Consider the following 22,085-nt stretch of genomic DNA (forward strand, 5'->3'; position numbering starts at 1 on the left):
ATGAGGGCAAGGGTGCGACCTTGTGGGTTGGTCTAGGCGTAGTATCGTCGTAAGTTGGCGGCGTTCCATGTTCTCGGGACTTCGTCGCCGTTGAGCCGTTCGAGTTTGTACGCTCCTTTTCCAATTACAGCCTTGATTCTGTATGGTCCTTCCCAGTTGGGGGTGAGCTTCCCTTCTCCTGGGGTCGGGGGACCGATATCGTTTCGTCGTAAGACGAGGTCGTCGGCCGCGAATTCTCGCCGGATGACTCCGTGATTGTATCTTAGGCTGATTCTTTGCTTTAGGGCTAGCTCCCTGAGATGGGTTATGCTTCTTGTTTCGTCGATGAGGTCTCGTTCTGCTTCCTCGTCGTTACCTCCGACCGTTTTTCTGGGGCTTGGGTCTTCGATCTCTACCGGGATGACCGCCTCAACGCCGTATGTTAGTCGGAAAGGTGTTTCTCCCGTTTTCGTCTGAGGTGTGGTTCGGTATGACCATAGGACCGATCTGAGTTCGTCGGCCCAAAGTCCTTTGGCTTCGTCGAGCCGCTTTTTAAGTCCTTTGACGATTATTTTGTTCGCGGATTCCACCTGTCTGTTTGTCTGAGGGTGTTCTACCGAGCTGAAACGGTGAGATACACGTAGCCCCTCTAAAAATTCTCTGAATTTTTTGTCGGTAAATTGGGTTCCGTTGTCCGAGATAACGATCTCGGAGATCCCGAATCGGGTGATGATCTGACGCCAGAGGAATTTTCGGCATTGGGTTGCCGTTATGGAGGACAGGGGTTCGGCTTCGATCCATTTAGTGCAGTAGTCTATGGCGACGATGAGGTATCTAAGCTGGCTGGGTGCCGTAGGGAAGGGTCCGACGAGGTCGATGCCCCAGGTGCCGAACGGCCGTTCTGCCGATATGGTGTTGAGCTGGTGTGGTGCGGCTTGGTGGATATTGGCGTGCCTTTGGCATTTGTCGCAGTTTTTAACTATTTGTATGGAATCCCGGATAACCGTGGGCCAGAAGTAGCCTGCTCTGATGACTTTTTGGGCTAATGTTTTGCCTCCGACGTGGTGACCGCAGCAGCCTTCGTGGATTTCATGGAGTATGTACTCCGTGTTCTCGGGTCGATGCATTTGAGCAGGGGTTGCGAGAATCCGCGTTTGTGTAGCTGTCCTGCGATAATGGTATAGTTGGCGGCTTCCCTTTTTATTCGTTTTTCCTCTTTGGGGTCTGGTGGCAGTGTTCCATCGAGGAGGTATTGCAGGATATGGTAGGTCCAAGATTCCTGGTTTGAGATTGTCAGGTGAGCGTTGGTTGTTGTTGACACGGAGGGTGTCTTAATGACTTCCTGGATTAGCGATTTGTTACCGTGTCCGGGTTTGGTACTAACTAGCTTGGAGAGTAGGTCTGCTCTGGCATTTCGTTCCCTAGGGACGTGCTGCATGGTAACGTGTTCGAATCCTTCCTTTAGTTCGTTTACTTTGGCGAGGTATTGTTGGAGTAGAGGATCTCGTGTCTGGTAGTCTCCGTTAATTTGGGAACTGACTACCTGTGAATCGATATTTACTTCTAGAACATTTGCTCCGACTTCCCGGGCTAAGGATAGGCCTGCCAAGAGGGCCTCGTATTCTGCTTGGTTGTTTGATACTGGAAATTCGTATCGTACCGACTGTTCGATCGTGATCCCGTCTTGGTTTTCGAGTATGACTCCGGCGCCTCCGTAGGTGGAGTTTGATGAGCCGTCGACATGTAGTTTCCATGATTCGGGGGTGAGCTTTCCCGGAGTCATCTCGGCGATGAAGTCGGCCATAGCTTGTGCTTTGATCGCATTTCGGGTTCGAATTTGATCTGGAATTGAGATAGTTCGATGGACCACGCTAGCATTCTTCCCGCTAGGTCGGGTTTCTGCAAAATCTGCTTGACCGCCTGGTCGGTTCGAATCGTCATGGGATGAGCTTGGAAGTATTGTCGTAGGCGCCGGGAGGCTGTAAGGAGTGTGAAAGCTAGCTTTTCTAAGCGTGAGTAGCGAGCTTCCACATCTTGTAGGACTTTGCTTATGAAGTATACGGGTTTTTGCTCCTTTTTCTCGTTTTCACGGATGAGTGCTGCTGCGAGTGCCCCTTCCGTTATGGAGAGGTATAGGTAGAGTGTTTCCACTGTTTGGGGTTTGGCGAGGATTCGTGGTTCCGCTAGGACCCTCTTGAAGTGTTGGAATGCTTCTTCACATTCCGTCTCCCATTTGAAAGGGGCTCCTTTTTCATTAGTTTGAAGAAAGGGGTCGCCTTTTGAGCCGATGCCCCGAGAAAGCGCGATAATGCCGTCAGTCGGCCGGTAAGCTTTTGGATGTCTTTAAGGTTTTTGGGGCTTGTCATCTCGAGGACGGCGCGACATTTCTCTGGGTTTGCTTCAACTCCGCGTTGCGTAATCATGAAGCCGAGGAACTTCCCTGCCTCCATTCCGAAGGCACATTTTGCCGGGTTGAGTCGCATTTGGTGCTTTCGTAGGGTGTTCATTATGACCTTGAGGTTGTTGGTTAGTTGTTCGCCGGATTCGGTCTTGGTGAGCATGTCGTCTATGTAGACTTCTAATTTGTTTTCGGACAGGTCTCGAAATATCTTGTTAACAAGTCTTTGATAGGTTGCTCCAGTATTTTTCAAGCCGAAGGGCATTACTGTGTAGCAGTACGTCCCGTCCGGGGTGATGAACGATGTTTTCTCTTCGTTTGGTCGGTGTATCAGAATCTGGTTGTATCCGGAATATGCGTCCATGAAGCTGAGGTATCGGTGACCGGATGCAGCGTCTACCAATCCGTCGATGTTTGGTAGGGGGAAGGCGTCCTTCGGACAAGCTTTGTTGAGGTCCGTGTAATCGACGCACATTCGCCATTTCCCGTTAGATTTTTTCACTAGTACGACGTTGGCTAGCCAGGTCATGTAGGGGAGTTCTCGGATAAAGTTGGCCTCGAGTAGGGCTTTAACTTGTTTTTTGACTTCGGTGGCTCGGTCTGATTACATTTTTCTTCTCCTTTATGCTACTGGTTTAGCTTTGGGGTCCACGGCTAGACGGTGGGACATTAGGTCGGGGTTTATTCCCGGCATATCGGCTGGTGTAAATGCGAACAAGTCTCTGTTCTGTTTCAGGAGTTGGGTGAGTTCTTCTTTAAGATCGTATGGGAGGTTCCTATTAATGAAGGTGTATTCTTCCTTGGTTGGCCCTATTTGTAGCTTTTCCATGTCTCCTTCTGGCTCCGGCCTGGGTTGGCCGTCTTGCCGAGCATCCAGGTCGGCTAGGAATACCCCGGCCGCGTCTCGGGATTTCTTTCTTAGGGCTAGGCTGGTGTTGTCGCATTCGGCTGCGACTTCTCGGTCCCCGTGGATGGTACCGATGGAGCCGTCGTCGGTTCTGAATTTCATAAGGAGGTATTTGGTAAAGATGACTGCGGAGAAGTTTTTTCAGGCCGAAGGGCATCACTGTGTAGCAGTACGTACCGTCTGGGGTGATGAACGCTGTTTTTTCTTCGTCAGAACGGTGCATCGAAATCTGGTTGTAGCCGGAGTATGCGTCCATGAAGCTGAGGTATCGATCAGCGTCTACCGCGTCTACCAATCCGTCGATGTTTGGTAGGGGAAAGGCGTCCTTCGGACAAGCTTTGTTGAGGTCCGTGTAGTCGACGCATTTCCTGTTAACATTCGCCATTTCCCGTTAGATTTTTTCACTAGTACGACGTTGGCTAGCCAGGTCATGTAGGGGAGTTCTCGGATAAAGTTGGCCTCGAGTAGGGCTTTAACTTGTTTTTTGACTTCGGTGGCTCGGTCTGATTACATTTTTCTTCTCCTTTATGCTACTGGTTTAGCTTTGGGGTCCACGGCTAGACGGTGGGACATTAGGTCGGGGTTTATTCCCGGCATATCGGCTGGTGTAAATGCGAACAAGTCTCTGTTCTGTTTCAGGAGTTGGGTGAGTTCTTCTTTAAGATCGTATGGGAGGTTCCTATTAATGAAGGTGTATTCTTCCTTGGTTGGCCCTATTTGTAGCTTTTCCATGTCTCCTTCTGGTTCTGGCCTGGGTTGGCCGTCTTGTCGCGCATCTAGGTCGGCTAGGAATACTCCGACTGCGTCTCGGGATTTTTTCCTTAGGGCTAGGCTGGTGTTGTCGCATTCGGCTGCGACCTCTCGGTCCCCGTGGATGGTAGCGACTGAGCCGTCGTCGGTTCTAAATTTCATGAGGAGGTATTTGGTGAAGATGACTGCAGAGAAATCGTTGATTGTTTTTCTTCCGAGAATCACGTTATAGGCTGTGGAGTCTTTTAGGACTACGAATTCAGATAGGATTGTCTTTTTCTGGTTGCTCGTTCCTATGGTGATGGGAAGTGTGATTGAGCCATCTGGTTTGAGAAAGTTGTCTCCGAGTCCCGTGACGCCGTTGTGGTGTGTTTGGAGGTTGCCGTTGTGGAGCCCAAGTTTATCGAAGGCTCTTCGGAAAAGGATGTTCGAGTCTGCCCCGGTGTCTACTAGTATTCTTCGCACTAGTCCTGTTCCGATTCTTGCCGAGATGACGAAGGGGGCATCCTCGGCCGAGGTGCCGTGCTGGCAATCCTCGGGTAAGAAAGTTATCATGTTGTCGGCCGCAGCAGGTGGGGTGTGGTTTCTGACGGCCATTACTTTGAGGTCTTTTTTCATTGTTAGTTTTGACTTACTTGATACGTCCTTGCCTGTGATGACGTTTACTATGATGGTTGGATCTTCCTCCGGGCTTTCCCTGGGGGGTTGCTTTTGGGTTCTTGGGTTACGCCCTTCTCTTTCCGTCGACCTTTCTCTTTCCGCGCGTCTTGGTTCTCTGATGATTTTGGCAAATTCTGGGAGTTTGCCGTCTCGTATGGCTTGCTCGAGGGCGTCTTTAAGGTCGAAACAGTCTTGTGTTTTGTGACCGTAACCCCGGTGGTAGTCGCAGTAGAGGGTTTTGTTGCCTCCTATCCTTTCCCTGAGTTGTCGGGCTTTCGGAATTATACCTCGGTCTGCTATTTGGTGATATATCTTGGTAATTGGTGCTGTTAGGGGCGTGTAGTTAGAGAATTTGCCGATTCTTGGTGGTCGGCTGGTATTTGTCGGTCTGGGGTGGTCTCTTTGGTTTTCCCTGGGTGGTGGGTTTTGGCGAGAAACCGAGTTGCCGTGTTGGGTGTTGCCGTGTTGCCGTTTGTTGGCGGCGACGACCTGGCTGACTTCTTCGTCATTGATGTAATCTCTTGCGACGTTCTGGATCTCGTGCATGGTCCATACTGGTTTAGTGGTGAGGTGTTTGCAGAAATCTTCATTCATGAGTCCGTTGGTTAGGCAAAGGCTTGCGACGGAGTCCGTGAGTCCGTCGACCGTCAGGCATTCGTCGTTGAAGCGATCGAGGTATTTCCTTGTGGATTCGTCTTGTTTTTGCGTGATCCCTAGTAAGCTGATGGGGTATTTGGCTTTGGTGATTCTGGTTGTGAATTGGGCCATGAATTTTCGCGTTACATCGTGAAAATTGGCTATGGATCCGTTTGGGAGGGCGTTGAACCATTTGATCGCCGATCCTGCCAGGGTTACCGGGAATGCTCTACATCGGACCGCATCGGCCGCTCCTTCCAGGTTCATTCTGGCCTCAAAGGCCGTTAGATGTTCCTGGGGATCTTTGGTTCCATCGTATTTCATGTCAGTAGGTTTGTCGAAACCTTTGGGGAGTTTTGCTCTTAAGATTCTCTCTGTGAAGGGTGTAGCTCCCATTATTATATGGTCGTTTCTCGTGCGCTTGGTGTTTCGGTACCTCCGATCTTCATTCGAGTAGTGTTGGTGACTCGGTTCTCGGGAAGCGCTGCGGTCGTGTTTCTTGTTGTATCGCCGTTCTGGCGATTTCTCGTGTCTGTGGTCGCGTGAGGCACTGCGATCGTTTCTACTGTCGTGTAGTCGGGTTGGCGATCTGCCGCGGTGAGACTTTGATCTGGAAGTTGCGTGGCTTCCGCGTTCGTTGTTATGTTTTTCTCTGCTGGTTAATTTGCCTTCGAGTTCCTGGACTCGGAGGCAGAGATCCTGGATGATCTGTGCTGCTTTGTCCCTAGCTTTCTCGGGATGTCGTCGGTCCGTGACGTCATGGTCGTTCGCGTGTTGGACAGTACTCGCTATTCTTGCTTGGTTTGTGACCTCCCGGTGCTCGGGGGTTGGGTTAATCGGTTGAGAGTCATCCTGGCTTGAGGGAGTTTCCTCCAGGACGTCCCCCATCGGGCCCAGCTGGCGCAGGTCCCCACAGACGGCGCCAATGTACGAGATGTCTCCGGTACGGGTTTGAAGGGTGGATCGGGAACCTACGGGCCAGGCTGGAGCCGGATCGCTTGACTTGGAGTGATGGAGGGTGGTACCTGCAAAGACACTCCGACGCTCAAGTCAGAATGGATCTAAGAGGTAGAAGGTGTGAGGAATGAATAATACCTGGAGGGACTTGGGTCCTCTTTTTATAGGCGATGGCCATTATCTTATCTTATCTTGCTTGATTAAGATAAGAGAGATATTTGAATTCGAAAGTTGGTTAGGAGCTTTGAAGGGCCGGTTCTGGGCCTTCGGGTTGAAACGGGTTGTTCCCGGATGACCGGGTGCGCGGGATCCGTGGGCCGGATCCGTAACACTAAGTAACTCTCCTACTATTACTAATATTTATAATAATTCTTAATCTTATTGCAAATGGAATATGTCAATCTGTATTTCTCCAAATGATACATTATTTGAGATTTTGTTAAAGCTTCGTTTTTAAAACATAATACCAACTTAAAATTTTTTTTTCTTTTGTAAAATTTTAGAAATTAACTGTTATAATTTTAAGTTACAAATTTAGGATAAAAACTAAATACATTACTAAACAATGGATAATTATTGGAGAAATTAATTTTTTTTTTACAGGTGATATTATTTTTTTTAAGTGCAACTCACTTGACTTAAAAAGTTAAATTTGTCTTTCTAAAAAATTCAACTTGCATCGATTTTGTCACGATTAATACAAATTTTCTCAGTTAAAGTGATTTACATGACAAGTAGAACTCCATTAAAAAAAAGAATATTAACCATAGACAATCGTCAACCTTGGGCCGTTAATATGGAGTTAACCAATGTATAGTTTAGCAAGTCACGAGTATTTAACTACACACCCTTTTATATTTTCGGAGCTTTCTTGGTGTATGTGCTGATTTTGCGTGCCAAAAAGATCTTCACGTTAACCGAATCATTAAGTAGAGCCTATTGTCATAGGGTACTATTTTAAAGATTGCAAAGGATTTGTGAAATCTTTTTTCTTCTTGGGAGAGTTTCCAACTGCCATGATCATCTCAAACGTCACAATACAAATTTTCAATATGCTCACCCTAGATGGTGTGGAGTTAGAGTTGGAACCTTAAATTTAAATTTGAATGTATAAATAAAAACCATGAGATGAATCAATTAACACAGTATAGCAACTAATAATACTCCAAAATTTATAATATGAATGTATTCTATATAAATGATAAAAAAAAATTTGTGTATAAAAAGTATGTCTTCATAAGAAAATAGAAGCATAATTTACAATTTTTTCTTTATTTTATTAAAATAATTAAATTTGTTGTATATTTTTTAATTTAATGCAGATATAACATTAGACGAAAGATTTTATGCATTTGTTTGATTATGTATTATAATTTAAATATGTTATTTTTAATTTTAAAAACAAAAAATATATTTTAAATTAGTAAAATAATCCATTCATTTGAAAATTTTATATCCAACATAGCTCCATATTTTTTTCTGTTCGACGTTGAACCATTGGTGAAGCTTTGTTGGGACAATAGGGCCACTGCCCCACAAAACTTTTATAAGTATTTCCATTTTAAACAAAACAAATGAGCTCAACTGGTTAAAATGATATAATTCCAATTAATATACTTAGGTTCATCACCTAAGTTTATTATTCTATAAAAGTTTTTTTCTTGCATTAATATATATAGATCGATATTACATGGAATTATATTTCGTATCTCATAAATTTTAATGCTTTATTTTATTTTTACAATAATGATAATTATAGTATAACGGCGGTGACATCAGTTATTCATAAAAAATTAACATTTATTTTAAATCATCTCAACATTACAAGGTAAATGTTACTTATGTTATGTTAGTACAAAGGAGTTAGTAAAGAAAAGAATAATAAGTAAAAAATGTCTCATTTTTTTCCTTTAATTACAAGGTGCTTACCAATGTATTGACCAATAGTACGCTAATGAGTACGCTAATTAAAAAATAACATTATAATAAATTACATTAATTTTTTGTTTATTCTCTTTGATATTTTCATGTTTTTTTACTAATTAAAATATTCTAATAAATGTATGATCAACACCCTTTACATTAGTAAATTTTGATATTTTTTTTTTTAAATTCAACATTTTATTTTTTTGTAATATTTTTTTTACTATAATTAAAATAATTGCAAAGAGAGATTTATATTACTGAAAATAAAATTAATCCTTTAAAATGTTACAAAATAAATTTTTGGTCGTAATGATTTTTGTATAATATACATAAGAAATCATTTTTCTGAAAAAGTAAATCAATTTTTATATTAAAAAAATGACTCCTAAATAAAAATTAAATTTTAAGATCAAGATCTATTTCCACAGTACCTTATTTTTTCAGATTTCCAAAAAATATAATGAGTTACCTAGGTTGCTTTATGTTGTGCTTGGTTCCATAGTGTTTTTTTTGTTGTGGCTGTAACATGTTTCAGCTGGCTTTGATTTCTCAAGGACATTTCGATACGGTAAAGATCCACTCTTCCAAAATATGCATCCAGGATGAACTTCCATGCAAATTTCATAACAAGTGCCATGCGTGGGTTCTAATGACACTGCCATTAGGTTATGGTTATGCACGATTCAATTTATGCATCTAACTTTAACGTTCATCGTATCCCGTCTAAGGATTCGGCGAAAATAGAACTAAGGTGATGTTATATCCAAATTTTTTCACTATTATATAAAACTGAATTTAATTATTATATAATCGTAATTGAATTTGAAAGTATATCAGTGCGAATCCAACATCTTCTCTTCATATATTACGCATGACTCTTCACTAACTACACGTGCCTTGAAAGTAAAACCGTATGATAGCTTGCATTTAATGCAACTTATCAGTCGAGGGAAACTTGATGAAATGATTACCATTCTCTACCATTGGAGAAGCCTCAATCTGGTAACTGAGGAGGCTTGTACACTACGATTGGCGGGAAATAACCTAAACCTAGGTTGAACGTAAAAAAATTAAGTGGTTTTCCTTTGTAGTTAGGGGGATGGGGCATTGATCATATCTTATTCTGTCACCCATCGTCTGATGCCTATAAAACCCAACTCCAACTCCAACCCCTCTCATCATACACGAAAGCCACAGCCTCAAGTGTCGGTTGATGTAGTTTCCCCCGATGAGAATGTTACTCGTAATCAGCCTCAGCCAACTCAAGATGCGACCTCTTCAATGAACCTTGAACTCACTATTGATGTTGTAAGTCAGTTTTGTCATCACCATAACCAAGCAGCTCATGTAATTTATCATTGTTAGGGGTCTTAATGTCATTACCAAAGTTTCTTCTTGTTTGTATACTGTGCGTCCTACGCCACCACCTTCAACATATTCACCGAGTTAATGATGTTACTTTTTTCAGCCACTACCAGAACAACTTACGCAGAACCCAATGCATACAGAGCAAGATCCAGCTACAACGGAGTTACTAAACCGAGTTATGATGGCCATCAAGGTAGGTTAAACTATGTCGTCTCGTAGAAAAAACAAGCAACCAATAAGGTTTTCCTGAATCACTTCACCCATGGAAGTATATGAAACGATTTAGTGTGTCACAATGGCTATACCATATAAATTAAAATTTGAGTACTCACATTTTTCTTCCCTTGTATGAGGTGTTTTTTTATGACTGTCATGGTACAACTATTTGTTGCCTGCAAAAAAAGGCTTTCGTTGTTTTCATTTCGTCTTGGATCTTACAATAATTGTCTTAGAATGCTTTTTTCCCTTCCGAACCATGTACTCTGACAAACTAATTAAGGCGATGACAACATTTTCAAAAGATGGTTACAAAGTTAGTCAACGTGAAGCATTTCATTTTTTTAACTATAATTGCATGGTGTAGCAGGAACACCACACGGTTTAACTTTGATTGTCTTTTACCCACAGACACTGGACACCAAGACTGAAGACATTAGCAATATCATGACATCCTGGACAAGCGTAGCACGACTACGGAGGGTCAATTGTTGCAAGTAGTGGCACTTCTCCGGACTCATATCGAGCGCCATGACAGTATTGTCATGATTCCAAATCCACAATCTAAAATGCCTACCGCCCAGTCAGACATGACTTTGAAAGGGATACACCTAACAAACGCTGCCACAAATGTAGCTATTATTGATGCAAGCCACACGAAAGGAGCATCACATAAACGGAGGGCTTACACACATACTCTTTCTTCACGGGATAAAGGTAAAGGCCAGATGCTCGCTACACCAGAAGGTCAAATTTTGGATATGATTGCCCGTGATTCACCCGACGGAGATGATGATCTTCTCATCGACGAGCTGAGGTCCACGCCAAGGATTATCACCAGCTCAACCGATGTAGCTCAACCAACTTACATGAACCCTTACAGGCCGGGGGTATCCCGAAGATGTTCAATTCACCTACTGATGGAAATTCACCGAAGCAGAGATCTTTAGAAGACAAGGTTTGTGCAATTTCTAAGTGTCTATTGAAATTAATTTCATTTGTCTTATTATCTGCCACTATGGCGTGAATTCGAGCCGACGTCAGAGGTTGCTGGACTTTACTCGTCTACACCAGGTGCAGTTAGGCCACGAAAGTCACCCAAATTGGAAAGCGTTTTTGTCACACGTAATGAATGGACTCCATCTTCTGCGCTGCGTGAGATCATGGCGGCGTCCAAAGCGAAACCAATGGAGATGCTTCCTGTAGTTAGGTAAACAACAGGGTTTCGTCAACGCAAGAGTACTCCTAATCTGTGCACTTCCAACCATCCCGGTGGTAGCCTTCCTTGACCAAATCTATCATTTTGTACGTTACATGAATTTAACTACCTGGTTATGTTTATCCATGTTCTTAAATGGTCAACTTTTTCCAGAGTTATGAGATGCGCTTTAGGCCTACAAATGAAATGTGTCTCACCATGGTTCAAAATAAGGTGGCTGCATATATTTTCGGAGGAGAACATCAGTTAGGGTACGAAGTATTGCCCTTTTGTATCTCACGTCCCCATCTATTTCTAATATTGTTGTCACATAGCAAAATTAAAGTAGCCATGTATGATACCTTTACCTATGTAAATTTAGGGAGGTGCTTTTCAAGTACAACGAGTTTGAGATGGCCAGAGGAGTTTTCATGTGCCCAGAGCACGCGGTACACCCCGATGTCAGTAAGCCGTTATATCTGATCCGTCGAACTGATACTCCTATTTTCTACCGTAGCTCGAATATGATCACACGCACTCCACTCTGGTTGGTAGTAACATCACTCGTTTTCACAGATTCTAAACACCACATGCATGATGGGGTCAATTGCAGCACTTAAATACACGGCGCCTCAGACATGGTACCTTCCCTCTGTGTTTGCCCGAGATGCCTTGTGTGAGAAATCGACTGAGCAGCTTCAAAATAGTTACCAGAAGATGTGGATGCACGAGACAAACGATCTACACCATGTAAGTTGAAGACATCTATATAATGAGTTCCAACATCATGTTTGCATCTTTCTAAGTACGTATCGTTTGCAGGTCTTGGTGCCGATTTGCGAGGCTGCTGATGACTGGTATCTGATGATTATAGATGTAAAGGATAAGAAAGTACATGTACTGGACGTCTGCAGAACTACTGAGACTATGGTTAGGAGACTATGGTTAGGAGAGAGGCTAATATGAGGCGCATCGTGAGTAACTAAAAAATTAATTCATACTTAAGTATATCATGCTAAAAATTATTTTCACATCTGTTGAATTTACCCAAAAAATGATTATGATAAATTATGTGGTTACAGTGTCAAGCTTTGGGAAGGATCTTCATGATTAGCCGCAACATCGGCAACTTCAGGCATGCCAACCCAGACCCAACAACCTGGGGCAACTTCCATTACCCGGATGGTCTCCCAAATAATCTAAGCAGGTATGTCAAACTTTAATTGTTAACCAAATTGAATTGTTAAACAGATTTTTTATAAAACAAATGTTTCGAACTGTAGCAAGGATACTGGCATCTGGTGTTTGTCTTGGCTACAACATGAAGGAGCCTTCAACACCTACAAAGTAACTCAAAAGGTAAGATAACTCTGTTGTGGAGGTTTTGTCATACTGCTAGATCCATCTTTGTCTTTGAATGTTTCATATTATTAACGTACCATTCGGGGACATTCGTCGAACAAAACTAGGTGAACACTAACACCATTAGGATGAAGACAGCAATCAAGATAATCCAGTCGGACGGCAACCATCATAGAGGTTATGTTATGGTGAAGGCAGGGCTGGCTTGGCGTGACCTTGCTGGTCCAAACAAATAAGTTTTCACAACTACCGAGACGGTTTGGAAGACTAGTTCTTTCAAAATTTGCTGTTATGCTTAATGAAATAATCGTGTCTCTTTCTTTTGGCTCTCACTGAGCGGTTTTACGTGTTTAACGTAAGTTGGAATAGTTATGGCCATGGTAGTGGCCATGTGATTTAGAGTTGACGGAGTTATTTTGCTTAGAGGCAGCTTTCTCAGTCTTTAGTCTTACCACATCTTGGTAGTGTGCATGGTTTTGTAGCATCTGCGCATTTTGATGGTGTGCAGTTTGTTTATTTATATGAGTATAACTGACTTTATATGGAATGTGTGAGTATCGTGGAAGCAAATACAAAGTTACTCCAACAAGGTTATCGAAACATATTTAACATTCTCAAAAGGTTTTTTTCTTAAACAAAATTATTCTCTTTGTTTTGAGAAAAGGCCAGTTCAAAACTTGCCACGTGAATTTGTATACTTTTTTACTGTGTTGAAAAAGATTTATTGTAAAACTTGTTTCTTGTGTTGAACAAGACTTAGTATGAATGTGACTTTGTTGGAAAATCACCTTATATTGATTTTAAAATATCAGTATCATGTAACCACTGCTTTTATAGAAGTGATGTCGAATATATATATATTTATATACATATATTTAAAAAAACAAAAGCATGAATATGGTAAAAAAAATTATAAAAGTAAAGTAACGTCATTTTCTGGTTGTTATTAATTAGAAAAAAATCAAGGTTTTTTTTATACATAGAACAGCCTCTTACTCACAGCCTAGGTTATTTTGTTATCTACTATTAGCGTAAGATATGATTACAATACATTAAGAAAAATCGGTTATAATTTGTGGCTCCATATAATATATTCTTGGATTATCTTTTTATCTTAATTCATGAAAAGGCAATTAGTTATATTGAATGTTTCTGAAAAAATAATATAAATTTATGTAAACATGTTCAATGAAAATTGAATGCTGATTTTTGTCTACTAAATTTCTTTAAGTTACATATTTTATGATTTACTTTAAACCTTTAACATTATCCTAAAAAATTAATGATTTAAGAAACTAGTTATAAATTAGTTGCCCATAAGAAGTTGTGGTCCTATGCAAAATCTCATCATCAATTGCCACCTATGAATTGCTAGTGGGTGAAAGTGTACTCCGTCAAACAAATTTAGAGTACGAATATCTTAATCAAATCGACAACATATACATGATATATAGTTAAAATATGTAACAAGTCAAATGAATTGAACAATACAAAATACAAAACAAATTGGAATTAGAAATATTAAATAAACCATTTAAAGAAAATTAGAACCAGATTGAATTGAGGAAGATTTAGTTTAAAGTATTCAAAATTTTAACTGCATTAAGTTGAACGGCAAAAAGTATGGAACTTTGACATTCTTCTCTAATGGTGGAAACAAAATTCTTTTCAATAAAAATAAATGTTATTAGAATAAATTTTATTACGAGTTTAATATTTTTATTCATCATAAAATATTTATAGAATTACTTGTAGATAAATTTTGGAAAAAAAAAAACATGATTTTTAATTTTATTTTTAAATAAACTTTATTTTTAATTTTAAAATAAATTTTATTTTTATTTTTTAATAATATTAATTTTTTACCGTATATAATTATTCAATTATTTTTTAATCATATATAAATAAATTATAACATTTTTTGTTTTAGTTCAAATTAAATGTTTTGTAATTTTTTTGGAAAGAATTTTTTGAGGAATTTAATGATATGTGATGAGAAACACCGAATAAACTATACAGAAACCAATTAAAACACAACATGAAAACACCTTTAGCAAAAGATGAAATAGACGTCTTTATCTTAGTGATCACCAAAAGAAAAAATCAATCGATTAGTAGCAAGAGAGTTATAAATTTAAAATCATTTTGAAAACAATTAACAACAAGATAGCAGAATAATAGCTGCATTTTAAAATTGAGAATGTTTTGAAAAAGTGTAATAGCCATTACATGGCCACAAGATACGCGATTCACATTACCTTGTCCTTAAAATCTACCACTCAGTGCGAAGTTTATAAATATGTATCCAATTCCAATACGTAAACCTCAGGAAACTTAGAATGTAGTATCATTTCTGAATGGGTTTAGACTTGCTGTTTCAAATGTCTCTGTTGAAGGATGTATATCCGGCTCCTGAGCACATTGCCGCGATGGTGTGGGCCCATTTGGACATCGCGTCCTACGATGCCCGAGAACGCCGCAGGTGCTGCATCTCCTTCGCTTAATGCCTCTAGACCCTGCAGGTTCGTTGCCTCTGCCGGTTCCCTTCGTCCTAACGCCTATTGGGTCCTTTACTCCCCCTTCCCAGGGTACAGAATGCGTGCTTGTAGCTTGACATTGCAATCCATTCTTTATTTCCAACATATTTGTCTCATGCACAACCTTTTGACAATATGTTTTATAGTCTTCCTCCCTCATACAAGCAACCTTTGCAAAACGCTGCTTACAGTGTTGAAGTAGGGCTCTAATCCTTGCCCGATAAGTTGCTTCTGGATCAATGTGTGGGTTACATACCCTATCCCGGCACAAATCCATTCTCGCTATCTTGGACCACCGCGGCAGAACCAGACTATTGGGAAGCGAAGTAATGTCTAACCGAACAAGAACAGCAATGATATGTACACAAGGGAGGCCAAAGGACTCCATTCTGAGACAAGTACAATGAAATGTGTCCTGTGATGAATTCTGCGTGACATTCCATGTCCTATCCGGCCGACGATATTTCTGTGTGATGTAAACGCAAATATCATCTGCTTCGATGCACTCCACAATCGTAACACGAACCAACCGTTTTAGAGACTCACGATATCTAACAAAAATTTCCCTTGTATAACACAACGCATCTGACTTTTCTAACTCTGGAAACTGAGTCTGAATGACTGGGGTGCCATAAGATGAACGAAACTCTAGCTCGTCCTCATTGTCTCTGAGAAAATCAACACATCGCTGGAAGTTTGTGACAAAATCTAGGACTCCATATCTCTTCTCAACAAAGCGACCAAGCTTTGCATGCAATGACTCACACCGGGAGGTTGTCCTTATCCCTGCAAAGAAAGAACCACGAATGTATGCCGTTGCCCAGCTAGACTTCTTCGTGTACAAATCCTTAACCCACTCATGGTCACTTGTCCCACATTCTTCGACCATTGCTTGCCAGTGCATTTCAAACTCTTCAACCTCAAAGTCTGCAAGCATGCAATGTCTGAACAAAGATGTGAATCTTGGATTACAAACATTGGTTGTCGCATTCCTTATCAAATGCCAGGCACAGAGCCGATGGTGAGCTTCGGGAAACACTTGCTGGATTGCTATATGCATAGATCTATCCCCGTCAGTGATAACCGCCGTAGGTGGTTTTCCACCCATGCACTCGAGGAACTTCGTCAAGACCCACACGTATGAAGATTGTGATTCACAGGAAACCATTGCAGTGCCAAAAACACAAGTTTGCATGTGATGATTCACCCCGGAAAAAACAATCACCGGAAGATTGTATTTATTCCGTCCATATGTTGCATCAAAAGCAAGAACATCTCCAAATAATTTGTAGTCTTCTTGACTACGTCCATCGCTCCAAAACAAATCACACATGTGATTCCCAACCCCAACTTCATACCGCCAAAACATTCTATCATCAATCCTTGATGCATTGGCTAACGCCCTCAAGGCAGCATTCACATCGCCATTTTGAAGGGCTCGCTGCCGCCTAACTTCATTGTACATGTCTCGCTTAGTAAATGAAACTCGATTAAAACCACCAGCTTGTGCAGCTATCGACTCATATATTTTTGGAATTGATATCCCAACTTGTCTCATGCTATCCAAATGGACTATGTCAACATCTGAAATTTTACGGTGTGAAGGCAAGTACTCAACAAACTTGGCAGGTAGAAGATCATGGTTGTGATTGTCCACAAAACGTGACACGTACCATTTTCCGGTGCTATCTCTTGGTTTTATCCGCATCTCAGCTGGACACCCACACCTAGTAACAACCTTATGCTCCCTTTTACGATGATGCATCTGAAGCCATTTCTTATCTCTAAAGCCTTCGCGGTTGCACAGATAAGTGAATCGCAAAAATTCACCTTTCTTGTTTCTTATTTTCTTCCCTTGTCAGATACCAAAACCTCTCACATGGCTGTACTCCTCATACAAACGTGCTGCCTGCTTAGGATCACTAAACTCCATCTGTATAATATCATCGGCAGTTAAAGAAATTCCTTCAACAGACATACTGCCATTTTCCTGCGTCTGCTTCAATGCTTCTGATGTCACGTCCTGCACATATACGAATTAAACCAAAAAAAACTCATTAGGAGTTAATTATTCTAAAGCCAAATACAATGTCACACATTTAATCAGATAACATTCGATTTATAAATAATTATGACATGCACCTCTGAGTAGCCACCACTATCAACCGTATCAAATGCATCTGAAATGCCCGCAAGATTGTCAACTATAGTTGTCGGACCATCTTCCATTTTCTTCAGTGCCTTCCCCTGCCTCCACAAACGTCCAACGATATGATCTAGGTGCCTTCAGTTTTCCCTTTTAATATACCTGTAAATTCACAATATGTTGAGACGTTAATTGTTTATGCATAATTATCATTTCCATCATAAATGCAACTCCAACATTGTCAGTATCACTTTTGAATTCCTTAATGATCAAAATAATTTAAAATTTATGTTTACATTTCATATATTTTCGAAATCATACTTGTATAAGTAATAAGAGACCCTATCACTTTGATGATAGATCTTTCAAATGCTGCAATTTCCATTAAACTCGTTAAGTGAACTTCAAAACATTATTATTCTAAAGTTGTTATAACGAAGACTCAATCAAAATATATTTAAATATATTACATGTACTCAGCTGTATTCTAATAATTTATTATTCTATTTTTTTATCATCTTCATATACATTTGGTAAAAAAAAAATAGATCCAAATCTATTTAACTCAAATTCTTATCTTAACTATTTACAAAATTTAAAATTTTCCTCCCAAAATAAATTCACAAAATTTTTATTCCTCATATCCATTAAATTAAAATTTTTCAATTAAAATTTTTTTAATCCAATGAGACAAAATTATAATACTCATTTTCTTTCTCAATTTCAAGTCCCATCCAATTTACAAGTTATATTTTCTCAAATAATCAAAATTCAGAATCACCTCCATTTTCTTTATCTACCCCCATTTAATTCAATAGTCGAAAATATGAGTACACCAACTAATACATTTTAAACTAAAGCTGTTAAAATTTCTAATTCATCGATCCAAACTACAATTGAATTAATACAGCACACAATATTCAGGATTTTCTCACAATGAAGATTTAGCAGCTATTGATTAATTCAAATTATTTAAAATAACTATAAATATTTTTAATTTAAATTCAACTAAGACAAGCATTACAGTAACAAATCTCAAATTTAGTTTCTCTCTCAACTTTTATGATAAATAGTCTCACAAATAGTTATGTAACACTTTATACGATGCAAAATAAACTCAAACTAAAGCATTACAAATTCTCTGAATATCAACATTTCTAATATTTTCATAAATATCATTATTTCTAAATCAACCTATGCACGCTGTCTTCACTGGTATTAAAATAAAAATCACAGATCTAATTCCAGAGCTAATATATGAAATAAACAAATCAGATCTTTATACCACTTCATAACTGTTCTATTTATGCAATTCACTGCTAAAAAATACCTACATGACTGCAATACACTATTCAAATACCCCAAACTACTAAAAAATACAAAACTAAGCAAATCAAACTACATCTAAAACAACCCCAATGGCCACAAAACTAGTACAGTATCGGCTAAAACATGACTCACACATTGCCCTATTATCAATTCAGCCTATGGCCATAAAACCAATTGCTCAATGCAAACACCAAACTTAATCATTCAAATCCAAACAGTATATCTGAAAATGAACTTTTTCACATTCACGCCTTATTCCCATTAAACAACTCTTTTACAGGAAAAACCTAACCCCCAAAACACCGCTCATACAACAACTAAATTTCTGAAAAAATACCCAAACATTAACAGAAAAATTAACTACATTCATCATTTTTCATGACCATTTATTTGCCTTACTAACCTCAAATCGCCAAGCATCATACTAAATTTTTTCTGGTTTCAATAATATCCCACTCTTCAGGTAACATTGCCGGAGCGGTAATATTTTCTCCTAATAGCATTCTTCACCTTCCGATTCATGGCCAAACACGAGTATCCTTAAAATCATCATCTATCTTTTTCAATAAACTCACTCTGACACCACTCTAAAACCGAGTACAGCGCGCTCACAAGGGAATTTCATTTTTTATTAAATATGTTTATTTGTTAGAGAAGCCTCGCCGAGCCAATTAACTTATTTATCACTAAACAATGTTACCAGCTGACCAAATAAGACTTTTCCATTACACATTTAAAAGACCAAATAGTAATTTCTTATTTTCCTAAACGACAAATTTAACCGGTTGACCTGTCCGTACTGGAAACATTGATGTTCCAGTCAGATACCGTGGAACAGGTGATAATTTTCCGTACATTTATTGGGTGAGTTATAACCTACACCTGTCACCTGACAAGATGAGGTGAATGATACACCAATAATTTCTGACATCTGTTTGTGCCTTGTTGTCAGGTTTTTTTTATTATTTAAACAAAGACTTCTGTAGTTATTATATATTATATAGTGACATTTTAAAAAATTAATATTTGCATAAATACCCCATTTTGAACAGTTGGACTGTTTGCTTAGAGGAACAAAAACACAAACTAAAACATTTTTGTTTAGTCATACCCAGCTATCAAACCCAAAAAACAGTGTCATATTTGAGTGTTCCTTCATTTTTTTGATAATGAATAACATTCATATTTTTTTTTGGGTAACTATTAGTACATTCATATGATCCAACAAAATATAGATAAAATTTTGGTAATTTATTTAATGTACACTTAGCATAACAAAAAATAAATATATGTGATAAATATTTTCTTTTATATGTGATAAATGATTTGGTAACATTTATTTGTTCACAATAATAACTTATATACTTTTTAATTAGACATTATAATGGACTTGCTGAATGCTGATTATGCAGCCAAATAATATAAAATTTGGGAACAAAAATACTGCTGTCTTAATAACTCAAAGTTAATTCAATTGTCTAATTATATCTGCTGATTATTGTTGTTTGTAGATAGAGTAACATAGTCGCAAACTTTGCTGGGATGATTTAATCGATAGATGCATAATATTTGCGTTCAGAAAAAGAAAAAATAACCATATAAAAAGTTCCGACGTTAAAAAAAAAATTAAACATACTTGCTGTGTTTTCAAAATGCTAAACCAAACACTCCCGTAATCAATAGATGCATAATATTAAATTTGTCATGTGATTAGCTTCCGGTGTTGAAGCATAAGAGAATCAAGTGCCTCGTAACTTGACTCACCTTTGGCCAACAATTTCAACACACTCTCTTTGACCTCTTTGACTCTCTCTTTCACCGCCTTCCCTTCTTCACCCTCCATTACACCCCTCACCACTCTCCCTATCTCCTCCCTCCCAAACACCTTCACCTTCACAGCCACCCCAATCTCCTCCGCTATCATGGTGGCATTCATCATCTGGTCAGCGTGAAGTGGCCATGCAATCAATGGCACCCCGTTGCACACACTCTCCATCACCGAGTTCCACCCGCAGTGCGACAAGAACGCACCCGTTGACACGTGCCCTAACACCCTCACCTGCGGGACCCATGAATCCACCACCATCCCCGTCCCACGTGTCCTCTCAGCAAACCCTTCTGGAAGATCCTTCTCTTCTTCTGCACGCGCCACCCATAGAAACCGCTGCTGACTCAGCTCCAGTCCCCACGCTAGCTCACTGATCTGCTCTGCACATAACCTCCCGAAGCTTCCAAACGCCACAAGCACTACAGAACCCGAAGGCTGCTTATCAAGCCAATTCATAATACATTCTTCTCTACTTCTGGAAACCGGTTCGATTTCTTTTACCAATGGTCCGATCGGAAAAGTCGGTGGCGTATCTATCTCTTTGTAGAAACTATTTTCTCCGATGGCTCGAAGTGGTTCCGATTCGAGCTCCTCGAAAGTGTTGAGCAAGATTCCAGAAACCTTGGACATCCTGTTGATGTGATAACGGTACCATTCATCATCGAGATTGTACTTGAGGGGGAGATCAGCAGTTCTGATGATGAGAGGTTTGCAACCGCCGGGGAGTTGGATCGGAGAAACTCGCCGGAGGCTTTGTTATTATCAGCGCTGTCACGGAAGAACAAGGAGAAGGATAAGAAGAGTGCGGATCAATGGGTTGATTTGGGCTTCAAAAAACAGGAAGCCAATATTTGAACAACAAGGACCCAAACGATGCTGGAAGAAATGTTTTAATAAATATGTATTTCATACGATACCAAAAAACATGTATTTTCTATTTTCGAACTTTGTATTATAATTTTTTTATTATTTACAAAATAGACACTACTGGACTAAAAATAAAATTTTCATATAAAACTTGCACACCCGATAAACGATAATAAAGCAACTTGTACTTTGTCACATGATAAAAGATTTTTACACGTGTCATTTATTTGAAAGGGACAACAAAACAAAAAGGACAAGGTGTATTATTCACCTCATTTTGATAGGTGCATGTTATAACTCACCACATTTATTGCTTAAGACACAAACAACAGCATTAGTTTGCCTGAAAATGAAAAAAATTGTGACTGATGTGTGTAGCAACTAGCAAGTGTTTGCCAATGTTGGATCCTTTCAAAATTAAGTGGGCATTGGATATCCATCCAACTTTACTCATAAATCATGTCAAGATTAGTACCAATATGCCATCCATAATAAAAGTGAAATCCCTTTGCTTCCCTTGTTATACAAAATGCTCTAAATTAGCTTACTTTTATTGTAAAATTATTTTTTAACTTTTATTTTTAAAAAAATAATATTTAAGATTAGAATTTAAAATTTAAAATTTAAAATTTAAAATAAATTATTATTATTATTATTATTATTATTATTATTATTTTTTAATATGTATTTAGACTAGAACAATGCTATGTATATATTTAGAAGTAATCAAACCACTAATAGCCCTTGTCAAAAAGTCAAAAGTAAAAGACAGGAAAAAAAACAAGAAAGAGGTGAGAAAATTTTTCACTTTTCTACAAAAGTTATTGGTTAATTGAAGAGTCTTAGTTTTTCGACTACTTGTTTCCTTTAGAATTTAGATTAATTATTTCCAAATTGTATTAAACATTCAAATCTAAAGAGGTATTGTATTTAAAATTTTAAATATTCTTATAGCCTTTGACTTTAGACAATGACTTTGTTGGACCAATGAAGCAATACAATTTATCTTTTGTTTTCTTCC

General features: G+C 39.2%; 2 protein-coding genes across 3 annotated transcripts; both read right to left on the reverse strand.

Moving 5' to 3' along the window:
* On the reverse strand, window positions 14,547-19,045 carry LOC107636147 (protein FAR1-RELATED SEQUENCE 5-like). 2 transcript variants are annotated; one of them, XM_016339672.2, is made up of 3 exons: window positions 18,773-19,045; window positions 17,037-17,190; window positions 14,547-16,917 (listed from the first exon to the last, which is right to left on the reverse strand). In XM_016339672.2, the coding sequence occupies exon 3, from the start codon at window positions 16,657-16,659 to the stop codon at window positions 14,692-14,694; it is 1,968 nt and encodes a 655-aa protein (XP_016195158.1). In that variant the 5' UTR covers window positions 16,660-16,917; window positions 17,037-17,190; window positions 18,773-19,045; the 3' UTR covers window positions 14,547-14,691. The 2 variants fall into 2 exon arrangements, with proteins under 2 accessions (XP_016195158.1, XP_020976533.1); XM_021120874.1 differs by having other exon boundaries at window positions 17,037-17,202.
* LOC107639020 (anthocyanidin 3-O-glucosyltransferase 5-like) lies at window positions 19,770-20,953 on the reverse strand. Its single transcript, XM_016342429.2, has one exon. It carries the CDS (start codon window positions 20,825-20,827, stop codon window positions 20,072-20,074), a length of 756 nt encoding a protein of 251 aa, XP_016197915.1. The 5' UTR covers window positions 20,828-20,953; the 3' UTR covers window positions 19,770-20,071.

This window comes from Arachis ipaensis, chromosome B04 (assembly GCF_000816755.2).
Source record: "Arachis ipaensis cultivar K30076 chromosome B04, Araip1.1, whole genome shotgun sequence".
Lineage (NCBI taxonomy): Eukaryota > Viridiplantae > Streptophyta > Magnoliopsida > Fabales > Fabaceae > Arachis > Arachis ipaensis.